The sequence below is a fragment of the Pyrgilauda ruficollis genome, unplaced genomic scaffold (genome assembly GCF_017590135.1).
Source record: "Pyrgilauda ruficollis isolate IOZ18807 unplaced genomic scaffold, ASM1759013v1 scaffold38, whole genome shotgun sequence".
Lineage (NCBI taxonomy): Eukaryota > Metazoa > Chordata > Aves > Passeriformes > Passeridae > Pyrgilauda > Pyrgilauda ruficollis.
Genome location: NW_024525267.1, coordinates 2601552 through 2615677, shown reverse-complemented (window position 1 = coordinate 2615677; position 14126 = coordinate 2601552). Strand labels below are relative to the sequence as shown.

The 14126-nt window shown below is 39.0% G+C and overlaps 1 protein-coding gene across 3 annotated transcripts in view; it reads left to right on the top strand.

Moving 5' to 3' along the window:
- SETD3 (SET domain containing 3, actin histidine methyltransferase) overlaps window positions 1–3914 on the top strand; it is a 62585-nt gene extending 58671 nt beyond the window's left edge. For all 3 annotated transcript variants that reach the window (XM_041476321.1, XM_041476323.1, XM_041476322.1), the window contains exons 12-13: window positions 357–517; window positions 1135–3914. In XM_041476321.1, coding sequence (XP_041332255.1) covers window positions 357–517; window positions 1135–1578 — 605 coding nt within the window. In that variant the 3' untranslated portion in view covers window positions 1579–3914. The remainder of the gene's footprint in view (window positions 1–356; window positions 518–1134) is intronic.
- The last annotated feature ends 10212 nt before the right edge of the window (window positions 3915–14126 follow it).

Sequence of the window (14126 nt, the reverse complement as noted above, 5' to 3'; positions counted from 1 at the left end):
AGTTCGTTGCACTTGTTACAAATTTACTCCCTTTCATTTATGAATGATTTTACAAAACATTCTGTTTCACTGACACAGGTTTACGCTGTGTATGAGAGGCTGTGATGTCTAAAGTATCTTTATTTCCAGGTGGAGAGAAGTCCCATTTTCTGCTGACCTGAAGACTTTCAGTTGTCTCTTTGAGGCAAATCCTAGAAAAAAAGCAGCATATCTGATAATTCTAATTTGAGGAAAGGGTTATTTTTTGCTAGCTGCTCAAAGATATACAATTGAAAATAAATCTTTCTGCAGTTTGTCAACTGACAAAGTGAATGATGAGATGGTTTTTTAACAGATTGGTTTTATACTTATTGCAGAAGAGCTGAAGGAGCACTTGATAGGTGAGCATGCGATTGGCAAAATCTTCACTCTGGGGAACTCTGATTTTCCTGTTAGCTGGGACAATGAAGTTAAACTTTGGACATTCCTGGAAGCCAGAGCATCCCTTCTTTTGAAAACCTATAAAACAACTGTGGAGGTAAAATTATCATTATGTGTAATTTAAAGGTCTGAGTTCTTCTGTGCATTGAGATTGTAGGAAAAGATATTTTGTCCTCCATTTTGTCTTTGCAAACTTCAACCTGAATGTTAGTACATAATTCATTCTGTACTTTTTAAGTGCAGAAACAGTTTTGCATTATCTAAGTAAAATCAAATAAGATTGCAAAAAAGGAAATTTTGTTAATGTAATTTTGTTAATGTATTTTTCCTTTGATTTTCCAAGTAGAGACTACCTGGTTTTTTCTCTGCAAATAAGATGGGGAATCAGCTTCAACTTGTTGTCTTTAGTTGCATTCTCCAGACTGCAAAGAAATGTGCTCCTATTGCAAATGTATAAGTGAACCTACATGTTGCATGTATTTGTGAAATAACCTGACTTTGCTTGTCAGGCAGACTGATTTATGTACAGAAATTTTGGGCTTTTTTATGATTTCATGATAAATTTCATTGAGGCTCCTTGCAGACCCCCCTCATGTCCATTTGGCTCTGCCTGGAGAGCCTGGTGTCCCTGCCTGCTCAGAGAAAGAGATGAGGTGAGGAGCTGTTTTATTGTGTTAGGTGTTAGTAGCAGACTTGCTTTTTCTTTTCTAACAGGTCGATAAGTCCTTCCTGGAGACTCATGACCTCACTCCCCATGCGATAATGGCCATCAAACTGCGCTTAGGTGAAAAAGAGATCCTGGAGAAGGCAGTGAAGAGCGCAGCTGCCAGCAGAGAGTATTACACCAAACAAATGGCAGATGGAGCTCCGCTTCCGAAGTATGACAAGGGCCATATTGCCTTGTTGGAGAACACTGTGGCAGACTCTAGACTCCCAATTGTCTTGAGAAACCTAGAAGATGTGGAAGAGCAAGGGGACTTAAAGATTGATGAAGCCATTGATGCTGAAGTCACAGAGAATGGGTTTGTAAATGGTGAAAACTCTTTATTTAATGGGACCAAATCAGAAAGTGAAAATCTTAGTAAAGAGAAAAGCAACAGAGGGACTGAAGATGCCAAAGAATCTTCTTCAGAAAGTACTGATGAGGTTAAAGAATAGTCCTAAAATTTTACCTTCTTGTGAAATTAAACTAGCTGAAGTTTATCAACAGTGCATTTATGTTGGTGTGTTTCTTTGTTAACATTTCTCTTTCTGCAGAGAAAAATGGTTTTGCTGCTTTATATAAAAATGAATTTTTAAGTTATTTAAAAGATTTAGCATCCCTTTTCAATTAAGATTGCCATCTTGCTTTCAGGCAAAAACTGGGGAAAGAGGTGCCTTTGGAAGATTTTGCAGCCTTTTGTTGAACCAAATGTATTTTCTTCCTGGGGAAGAATTAAGCTCTTCTATCTGCTGTGCGTTTGTTGTTCTGTCACTCTGACTACCGAAATTCAAAGCTTGCTCTGCCTCCTGCCAAGAAAAGCAGAAGGCAGGACTGACTCGGTATTCAGCATGAAGGTAGGGGAGCAGTACAGCAGAAAACTGAATGAAAGGATCAGAAACTTGGGAGACTGGAGGAAAACCTGTTTAAAATCAGGTGTGCCAGTCCAGAAAAAGGTAAGGTGGCAACCTTATGATTGGTCGTTTTAAATGTCAATGAGAATCCAAATTGTATACACTTAAAGTGATCTCTGAAGATTTCAGTTTACTTTGTCTTTTGTTTACTGTATAAAACATCTTTCTTCTTCAGTCGGAGTTAGGCTGCTACAATACAACATTCATGGACTTTTAAAGGCTGACTACTTTTTATTTCCAGGCAGTAGTTTTTATTTACAGTGTTGGCAGAGCTACTGGAGATTTTGCAAGCAGATAGGCCAAGCCACAGCTTTAAACTGATCAAAGTGAGGTCACTTCCCAGCTTCTTCAGGTTTTCACAATGAGCTAGAGATTTTCACAGCAACACTTTTGACTAAACCATTATTAAAAGGAAAATATTAATAATGTTCTTGTCCGCTACTCCTTCATTTCTGTGTTGTTGAATGTAACATTGAATCCACATGGTTACCTGATCTTACTCAACTTTGTCTTTTGGTTAAGATATTAATTGATCCTGCTTCCTCAAAGGAAATGGCAAACAGGTTTATGTATTTTTGGCCCAAGTCCAAACCACAGCCAAGTCTGCAGTGCTTTTTGCCATTTAGATTGTGTCTTCATCTGATGTACATTTCTTGCAATACGTCCACAACTTAAGCAGGGCTACTGTCACCAGCAGTTTTGGTCACTATCATAGTACGTGTTTGAACTCCTAGGTGGAAACCATACAGTCCTAGCACTGTGCAGTATTAGAACAAGGGTAATTCCATGGCTTGACTTTGAAATTACCAGCATATTAGGAGGAGAGGAGGGCAGAATATTTTTAGTTTGTGGATCAATTCAGAGGAGTATAAAGAGGTTTAAATCTGTTCTCAATATTAAGGACTTTGTCTTTTATTTTTGCATCCTTAAGTTCATGATAATGGATAGAATGGAAAGCTTGGACAGTTGTTTAAAACTCAATAGAGGTTGCAAACTGCTCATCTAAGATCAGTTGCAGTAAAACGTCTTTTGGCACATTTGTAGTTTTTTTAGCCTTTGCTTCTTTCATACTGCAACCTGGAACATGTGTTTTTGCATCAATCTTTGGTGCAATACACATTTAAGTAGTGACCTTCTTTCAGGTTGTCATAGAAGTTCTGGTGTTCAGCTAGTATCAGTGTGGGGAAAATAGAAAAAATAGTTTTTTAAAAAGTATTTCACTAAGAATGGCGTGTTGCCATTGCACCTTGGATATTGCTTCATCACTAACAAGATGCTGGACCAGTATTTTTGTAACTATATGCTGCCTTTGGTAGAATGTTATGGAATTGTCTTGACAATTTAAATGTCATACAAGAGTCATTACATTTTGGTTTTTATTAGGACCAATACTCCACTTCTGTTTCTGCCACTTACATTGCACAACATTGTACGAGATACTAAGATGCGATTCTGAAACTAGCCTTCCCTGAAAATTATAACTGTAATTCAGAATTTAAATGCTTTGATTCAATCTGATACACTGTATTTTGTTCCAGTATTTGCTAATATCTATGGCTTAGCAAAGCCTGTGATCACCACAGGACAGAATGTGTGGGTTTTCTTGAATAAAATATAGTTCTACCATGTCTTCACTAGTGAGTGTATTATACAAACAAAACCTCTACCTGCTACTGACTGCTGTATCTTTTGGGGTCTGTGGGGAGAGGTGTACAGATGAAGATTAAAGGACAAATAGCTGGGGAAAAAAGCAAAAAAAGGATTCTAGTAAAAGAAAGGGAAAGTGTTCTGCTGAGTGCATGGTCAAATTCTTACTCTTCATCTGTTAGTGTTATTTAGAAAAAATATGTTACACACAATAAAAATAGTGAGTAATCTAATTTTGTAATTTGCATTTTTCCTTTATGCATGTAATGGTTCCTTCAGAAGCACTAACCTAAGACTTAAGCTTTTGAAAACTGAGGTGAAAACAAAAAAATTGGCACTGATGAGCCCTTATTACCATCTGTCATGAAAACAGACCTTTCAAAGCATTTTAAAGTTAACTTTCTTCATAATGTTTGGTTAAGAGGCTGTTCACACTAATCCCAGGCTAAATGCCAAATCTTGCTTCTGTTTAGCTATCTAAAGTATTCCTGTAAGAAAGACATCACTTGCATTTCTCGGACTGTTCTCCAAAAGCAAAACAGGGGAAAAAAAGCCTTTTGAATTTTACACGAACCTACCGACTGATGAATCATTTCCCTAACAACCTGTAACTAGTTTGGGACTGTGCCATGAGGTGATGTCCATATTTCCCTCTTGATAAAGTCAAATATACAAAATTGAGCAACAACTGCCAGCCTGAAAAACGTTTTTAAAGTGTAAATGCAACTGTAGCTTAAGTGCTGTCATGAGTGAAGGAGAAATGAGAGCCTTCTGGCTGGGGAGGTGGGATGGGTTTTGTTCTTGGCTAGAATAAATATTCTTTGCCTCAGACATCATTATAAGGTGGTATGTACAGAAAATCTGTGCAACCCAACAGTAGCTGCCTTCTTGAGGCTGATTTGCCTTTAGGGAGGAATGATCATCATGAAGTCATGAAACTCGCATGATTCAAAGGTATTCTGGAAGATTTAATGTACAAAATCTCCTCTAGTTCACATGTTTAAAAAGAGTATGTAGTATCTACTGCTGCCCCTTCTCTCTCCTTCATTTTATAGAAAGGCATGTGAAGTAATTATGAAACATCATTTGAAGTATTTCAACCAGACAAAAGAAAGGTGCTCCCAAAATCTTCTTTTCTGATTTTATGGACTGAAACTCAGTCCAGGTATTTCTTATACTCTTTTCCAAACAGGAGCTTTCAGTAAAAGCATTGCCCAAATTTATCTGATGAAGCAATACCCATCCCTTTTCCTCTAGAAGATTTTTAACTGATCCTTGTTGAAGTCAGATATGACCACATGATTTTCACGTAATTACCATCTATATTTAATAGTTTCCATTGAGTTTCCTTCTTTGCATGCACTGCATGCTGTGCAAAGTACAGCACATAAATTGGTGACTCATGGTTAGAAGAGTTTTCTTAGCATTTCGCGGGTTCTACATCTATTTCCTAACAAATGCCACAAGTTTGGAAACCATGTGGAGGATTTTTCAGTTAAAAAAAAACCCTCTCAGTCCATAATTAAGAAAAAAGCAAACCACAAATGGTCCTGGTTTCTGGACCTGGTGTAATTTTTAATCGTGGAAGATTAAGCTAGGTAGGGGAGGAAACTGAGGTGATGTCCTTTCCTAAGTGGAAAAGAGGAGCTGGACAAGTGAACAACACTAGTTTGTCCAGCTAGCAGTTTGTCCCCTGCCAGGGAGGCAGGAGTTGCTGTTCTGAAGAATAGGAAGTTCAGCAATTATTTCAGTGAGTATACAAAATAATCTCCAATTAGTTCTGTAATTACTGTGAAATTTCACAATTGGGTGAGGGCTTCACTATGGATCACAAACAGTTGTGTTGAACTGGCAGTGAAGAGCAGATGTAAGTGGCTGCTGCCTTGTTGTCAGTGCAGTGCTGGGGTAATTTCAGGGAGTCTGGACTGGACTTACTGTTGTCCATTGACTGCTCCTTTGCCATTGTGGGACAACTGCTCAGTACGGGGGGTTAAGGAAAGGCTTTGCAAATCCAGCATGGAAGGACTGGACAAAGCCACAGAGAGCAGTGTGGAAATAGAAGACAGTGTATTCAGGTCAGTCACTTGAAACAATGTGTCTAGAGTTAGGGCCTGCATCTACATGATATTTTGTGTATAGCACTATTTTATTATTTAAAGTTGATCAAGCACAGAAGAAGCTTCTGAACCTGTGTCTTCTGTCTTTCAGTCTGGAGAAACCAGACAATCATTTTCCAATTAAATCTAGTTCAGACATGGCAAAATAGTTCATGCTGACCACCACATCTTGTGGTGCATCTTCGAGCACTTTGATGTGATGAATTGGAGTGAAACAGATCTGTAGCCCTTTGAGACTTTGCTTCTTCAGAAAGGTGCTTAAAATCTGCATGAGTATAGGGGATAGAATCTTGCACATGACTGATATTGGTTTCACAACTGAGTCACTACTACTTAAGCACAGATTCAAACACCATCAGAACTAGGTAACTGAACTTAAACAGTGGTATTTTATTTAAGTTTACTGCTTTTAAGAAATGGGCTAACTTGCCAGCCCTGAGCACACGAATCAATTGTCCTCTGAGCAGGATTAACAGGGGCAAAAAAGCAAATTTCCCTGTAACATCCCATGCATGGCAAGTACCAAAAGTAGCTTCATTCCAGCTTGCAGCCTTGTTTCACTTACACACGTTTCTGACCAGGTACCGTCTTGCTTTGCGTTCAGCTGGGGCAACCTGCCTGTTCCCTAGATGCATTTCTATCTGTGGAGTAGTGTAGGCTGTCCTCTTGGCTAATTCATCAGTGTTTGACATGGTGCTGTGGAAGTCAGTAGATTTCACATTGTGCTGCTATCTTGGACCCATGCAAATGGAGTATTCATTTCTTTCTCTTAGCTTTCTTTTTGCAAATGCTCTTTGATTTAAATATGCTGCGGTTTGTTGTCGTATTCACAGAAGTTGCCTGTTCCTCCTATGTAAGGCTGAAATTTGGAAACTGTGTAGGTGTCCTGCATCCAGCAACTGCTTTATGATATGGGTTTAAGGGAAATTCCATTCCCTTTGCTTTATCCCACACTGGTTCACCGCTTTCAGTAATGTTAATACCTCAGCCAAGACTCCTAATTTCAGCACTACTAAGTGGGCTTGTACACAGATTTGTGGTCCAAAGGTATGAATAAAGTGCTTTAAAACTGAATCTCCATGCTGAAACCGGCATGCACAAACAGCCTCCTCTGAACTGCAAAGGAATTTTTAGATTGCCTTGAATATCTATAAGTCCCACTGCCTTGCAGCAATTAATTCAAGTGATTGGATGCTAGGAATGGTTTATTATAATTGCACACAGGTAGTAATTTATTAGGGTGGCTGTTTCTTTTGGCATATGTCAAGAAGGTCAGAGTTTAGGCTTTTTTGGACATTAACCTAGTCTTCTGTAACTCTGAAGTTCCACTTTTTGGTCATTAATTTTGTACATGCTGAGATTGTGACAATTAACCCACTTAATAAAGGTCAAGTTTCAATTTTTTCCAATTTCTGGAACACTTAACTTTATTCCTTCTTGAAAATGGGCAGATACAGAATGATAAATAGTTATTAAATGAGAACGAAGATGTAGTTCTGCTGTCAAGATACTATTGAATGGTTAGTAACAAAAGGACCAGAACTGCCATGGATTTGAAATAAAAGGAGTAGCACAGATCAAACTACAGGTAAATTAAATAGAAAAGTGTACATCACAGTGAGCTGTTTTAAGTTATTTCTACATACGTCCCTGGTAACTTACTCTACCTAAGCTTCTAAATTATGCAAATCCATAATTTGTCCCTTTAATTTTTTTCACATATACATGTGATTTTTCCCACAGCTGTAAAGCAGAATCAAGCCACAGCTAAAAGGCATAAACAAGCAAAGTGAGTAAGGAAGTGGTGGTGGTGTTTTCCGGTGACCAATACCTAGTTATACTGCATTCCTTAACAATACCTGGATTTAAGGAGCCACAAGATTAGGTAAAAATAAACCCTTGGTTCTGTCTAGTGGCATCAATTCCTAAAGGGTACATTGGCATGTTGTGTCTCTTAAGCTATCACTTAAAAATTACTTCTGAAAAGTATCTATCAAAAAGCATATTTATTAATTTTAAATCATATCATCCATTGAAGAAATGTCTGCAGATGAAGCAGAAGTAGTCATTTGCTGTGTTAATAAAATCATTGTACCTTTAGTAGTTTGTCAGCACTGAGTGATGTTTGAAAACCTGTTTTTCACATTCATTTTTTAAGCTTTTAGGTATTGACTAAGACAGTGAGTCCTCCTGGAATATTACAGCAGCAGTTTATGGGTCGATGCTAAACACTTCAATGCAAGAATGACACACAAATCTTTCAAATTATAAGAAGCTGTGGAGTGAAAATAATAGAGTTTCCTGTATAATTTTTTTCATTAAGTAGTGCAAGTACTACTACCCAAACCTAAGAAATGGTGGTATCATCTTCACAAATCCTCAGTCCTGTGCTGCCGAACAGGCTCACTTCAAGTGCAGGGATACAAACTGTCCAGCACTATTAAGGAGTGCACCAATGTAACTGCACAACATTCATATTCGAATGTCATCGCTCAGGATTAGATGAAATTATTTCCCCCTGGAAAAAGAGTGTGGCTTTTGATTTTAAAATGCAACACAGTTTGGCATGATGTGGCTTATTTTTCACAGGAGAGGTCTAGCTGCTGCCTCAAAAACTCTTGCCTTGTCCCCAGATTTTTTACACATGCACACACACTCTCAAGGTACCCCCTGTCCTTTCTCCCTTTGAGAGATGTTACTAACCTCTGCTAATGCTGTCTAAACACTCACTAGCTGGTAGCAATACTTGTGGGACAGATGATTTAGAAAGATACAAGAAAGAGTCAAATACAGAAGTCAAGGTGAAGTCTCTAAATGAGAGAGCCTCTAAAAACTCTTTAAGGTAATGGGTAGTTGTGATACAGATATATGAAGTAAGAAAAGGTATATAGGGAAAGGCACAGCTGGTTGATTTACTGACAAAAATGTTCTCTTGCAATACTTGTGGGACAGATGATTTAGAGCCACTTGATTCAAAACATTCTCAGCTAAAGCTAAGTAATCATTTCAAGTGATCAAATATCGTCTGCTGTGAGAAACAAATACACAGCACAATGATAGTTATTGAGCTTACTCTCAGCAAAGCATATTAATCTTTTCTTCAGATTTTACTTTTGGGAGTAGTGATATCCTCTGACAGGACAATTCAGTTATCTTCAGCTGAGTTTTCAGAAGCAGTAGCATTTTTCCTCAGCAAAATTAGGTTCAACAGGTAGAATTTCAGCCTAAAATGATGTGCAGCCTTGAGGTGGACTTCTCCTCCTTTGCAGCAGGAGAAATTAACTAGTATTTTCTTTCTCTTTATTAAGAAAGCTATTTTTGTCATCCATATTGGGCAACTGTATAAAAATAGGCAAGTTTTGTATCTTGGCAGGATTAAATGAGAAGTATGTATGTCTTTTTTTCATATCCTTGAATATCAAAGCAAGACAAGCCTATTTAGGAAGTAGAATTTTATTGCTTAACATATATTTGCATCCCACAGTGAAGACATTCACTTTCATGGCACGTTTTCTCCCAATGGTTTCTAAATGCCTTGCAGCACTCACAAAGCCGAGTTTTTGCAGTATTTTTCTGAGATGAAGAAGCATTATTATGTTTTCTGACATGAAGAAGGGGCTGCAATAGGGTGGCAAAGCCTGAATCTGTAGTTCTGGTCACAAGAGTGGGTTACATTTCTAAGTTCATCTGAAATAGTTTTGTGAACAAACTAAAGATTGTTTCTAGAAAGAAGAAAAGAGATGTGCCTGGTGCTTGTTTAGAACAAATGTTTACTAAAATAAGCAGTTCCTCTTTATGAACAGAAGATCATTAAGTGTTGGGATTTTTTCTCCCTAGCTATGGATTGAAGGAAGAAAGTATTGCTGTGACAGCAGTGCTAAGCCTCCCCCAAGGACAGACTGGGATCCACAGGTGTAATTTTACCTGTTCTGGTCTGGCATCTTCTCTGAGCTTGGTCAGTGGTGGCAAATGCAAACAAAGTATTAACTTGGAAAACACTGAGAAACATCCCATTTCCAAGAAGATACAAGAAAGAGTCAAATACAGAAGTCAAGGTGAAGTCTCTAAATGAGAGAGCCTCTAAAAACTCTTTAAGGTAATGGGTAGTTGTGATACAGATATATGAAGTAAGAAAAGGTATATAGGGAAAGGCACAGCTGGTTGATTTACTGACAAAAATGTTCTCTTAGGGGCGTGTTAGTCTAAACTGCACAAATCTGCAGGAAAGGGTGAGATTTATCATATCTTCCTCATGTAAAAAACTGAAAACATTTGTTCTGTCAAAACATCCTATTTTGATGTTTCAAGGCTGATTTGTTAAAGAAAAAAAAACACCTAACAACTGGGCAGTGACATGACCTCTACATTTTCCTACATGTTGTTCAAGCATTTCATATACTACTTATGTGTCAAGTGTTAAGAATTTGTTGGTCATCTTCAAATCTAGCAAAATTATGGAAAGCTCAGGGATTGCCGAGTCCCATTAAAATCACCAGCCAGGTAGTGCCCTGCTTTAGGGACAGACTGCTTCATTAGCTGATATGTTGCTAGCAGAAAACTCATGTGGAGACAGGCCAAAACACAGTTAATGGTCAGTCATGAGAGTCAGAAGAAATCTATGCCTTGTTCATAAAAGCAACTTAAAATTTAAACCCTGCTTTGGGTTTGAAATGACTTTTTAAGAGTATAAGCTTGTATGATTCTATGACTTCAACCCTTTTCTTTGAAATCTTGAAGTCAAAGATTTGAAGAGCTCAGTATCTTAACAGCTTTTCGTCCTCTGGTACAAGTGGTCAAGAATGCATTTTGCTGCAAATTAAACAGCCTTGAAGCTGAATTGTAAAGTTGCTGTTTGGTCCAGCTGCAGTCCCATTCATCCTCCTTTATGAGGAGAACCAAAGGCAGTCTGAAAGGCAGAGAGCCTCAGACTGACCCAATAAAAGATAGTTCACCACTGATACTTCCTGCTATGGCAAACAAAACAAGAATCCCACTACTCAAATAAACAAAATTAAGATGACAATTAGCCCTCAGTCCTGAGATTACAAGCAGATTTGAATTGAGGGGGAAAGGTAGAAACTTATTCCATGGGCAAATAATTATGTGGTTGACTAAGAAGCAAGGTTTTTGCATTGCTTTTGATGCTTTTTCTATGCATGACAGAATGAAAGTTCAGTGGTCTGGGCTGGATTTCCTACATTCCTCAAAAGACCAGTCAGACCAAGTCTTTGATAAGAGACTCATCAGTTTGGCAATATGGAGCTTGAGGAAATGTGCATAAGTTTCCCTCCTATTTTATTTTATTTGACAACCTTTTTTTGAAGATCAGAGCATACTTACAATTTTTATAGAACTCCTAAATCATTACGCTTACCACTTATGCTTATAAATGGGTTTTGTAGTCTGTTCAGTTTTTTCATATGCTGGGTTTATGTCAGGTAAACTGGAATACATGCAGGCTTCTGACTCCCACCTGATTATTAATATCCCCATGAACACTTGCTGGTTAACTGAGTTAACTCTCTACAACATAAAGTAGCCACTAAATAAGATCTACTTTTCAGCTTTTGGACCTTTCTGGTCTAGTTTCAAGAGTTTCAAGTCAAATGCAGCGTGTAAGTGATAGATCAGCCTTGGCAGAGGTTGGTATGGCTGTCCATCATCTTCAGTCTTCTTGAGCTCCTAGACAGTACAGCTGCTTTGGTCAGCTGGGATTTGGCTACAGGAGCTCACCAGTCCAAAAAAAATGAAGGAGGAGGTGCCACCAAGTTGTTTGAAAGGTTGCTATGAAATAATACAGGCAGAACAATAGTAATGAGTCAGTTAAAACCTCAAACATAGAAATGCTAAACCTAATAAGCCTAAAAAGCTGAAGTGTGTCAGTTTTCCTGGTTTTTACTTTTGTTGGTTTTTTAAAGCATCTTTCATATTTGCAAGATCTCTAAAGACACCCGTGCCCTTTCTGGTAACAGGATAAATATGGTACTTACTGGAATGAGATCTCATTTTGTTCCATTTCAAACCAAATAAGTGTGCTTTAGAGATCATGGAAGTCTGTAAAGGGATTTGCCTCCAAAGCTAACAAGACAGCCATGGAATAAAGGGAGAATAGCCCTAGTTTGAAGTCAGCAGTTACCAAAATGCAGTATCTTGGCACTCTGAGTGTCAGTTTTCCCTTTTGTAAAGCATTCTGCAGTGTTCTGGAGCAAGTGCCTTATGCTGTGGTGCAGATCTCTACCTTTGCTCATCCCTTTTCTCCTCTAATTGACATTCAGAGGAAATGGACAGCATGGACAGTCTTTGCTGCATCATTCTCCATAGCTGCATACGAGCATTTTCAAATGTACTCTGTGTGTCTGGTCACTAGAGTCATAGGAGAACATTACTTCATTAGTAAATGCAAGAACTGCAGAAGGACTTGGTATTAGCAAAATATCAGGCCAGAACCTTGGACTTGTGCTCCAGATTATCCACTGATCCCACAGCAGGGAGCAGCTGACAAACTGTGCCTCCAGAAGTGCCTAAATTTGGACATGACTGAGCCAAGCTCACAGGGTATGTGCATCCCTAATTTCAGCACAGTCACCCTTTTTAAAAACAAAAAAGGACCTGGCCATTTCCTGTGCTCTCTGAGGGATCTGGAAAACAAACAATCAAACCAACAAACAAAAACCCCCAAAAAACATAACACCCTAATTCACAAACTGTTCTGTTGTGTTTCTGCCTGAGTCTCATCAGGCAGTAACTGGTGCCACTTTCAGAGCACTATTTCTTAATTCTCTCTTCTTCACTTCATACTTATCTCACTTTAGAGAGTGTGAAATTTTTCAGTTCATTATGTTCTGAACTGTTATTTAATTGAAGCCCCTAATGTTCAGTCAGTACACACTGCACACAGTCATTTAAAATATTCCAGCAGTGCACATTTTTTATAAGTGCTTCAATTGGAAGTGATCAAGGTTTGAGACTTCCAGCCTATAAAGGCTTCTGCTGTGGAAATGTGAAGTGCTACTTTCAATAATTTCAAACTGCTTCCTAAGCAGGCCTTCTGTTCTGACTCTCTTAAACTGCAGCATAATTTCTCAGCATGCTTTATGCCCAGAACCTTCATTTAATGGCTCACACAGAAAGGAACAAGTTGCAGGATTTGATGGGGCCCGCTGGCTGCGGAGCATGGTGGGAAGCCCTGCTCTCTGAACAGAGGCTGGGTGGGAGATTTTTGTTCTGCTCACCCCATCTTGTCCAGAACTGCTGGAACAGAGTGACTGCCCCCACTGCCCTTTTTTCTGCATGGTGTGTGCCATGCTTGCAGCTTTGTCCTCAGCTCCATGGGACCTGGTATGACTGAAGTATGAGCACAAAGAGTGTCTCTAAATGGATTTTTTCCAGTGACACACTCTGAAACTCCAGTGTTGTAAGGTGGCAAGCACCTAGAAGAAGCTAGGATGAACCATGGCATCCCAAGAGGGCAGATCACAGCCAGCTGCAGTGTCACTGCCCTGGAGTGAAGCTGTGGTGCACGGAAGGTACTGCCCAAGGATGAGGTACAGCCCTGCAGCTCCTTGAAGTCTGCTCTGCCCATATTTTGGACATGGCTTCTACCTGTGACTACACAGACTCCTAGCTCATTTTTTTTCCCTTTTCCACAAGCTTTGTGTAGATGACAAAAGGAACCGTGCTGGGGATGGTTGTCCTTCATCTTCTCAAGCCTGATTCTGTGCAGCAAAGGAAAGGCTATGCTTGTAAGAGAGAGAATGAAGCTCACCACTTTCCTTCTCCTGCTGCTTGGAGAATCACCAGCTGTCTGTTGTGGTGGGACAGGCTAGTGGCAGTGGTAGATGAAAAGTCTCCACTACTTTTCATTGTTCAAATTTAAAGCTGAAGAGGAGTCAGAGATTCCAGTTTTATTGAAAATGCCTGGTAATCTCTAGTAATGACCTAGTCTAACTAAAGAACAAGCACTTGTTAAAGGTCATTTTCCAAGTGCTGTCATCCTCTACTCTAATTAATATCAACCATGTATGATGTTGGCAGGGGCTTCAAATATTTTAGCATGGGAAGACTGGACTTCCAGTGACATTTTTAATGAAAAAATGTAAATCATCACTTATGAATGCTGTAATCAAGGTATTCATTAGCCAACCCTGGACTGCGAAGGAACACCTACAGAAATAAGCTGTGAATCTTGGATAATATTGTAGGAGTGAGAAGTCTCCCAGTAAGCTGCTATCAGCTAGGGACATGTCTAAAGAGGCATGGTTCAGGCAGCCAAAAAGCCCATGAAAATGACAAATGAAGCACAAGGAGGCAGAGTCTACACTACTGTTT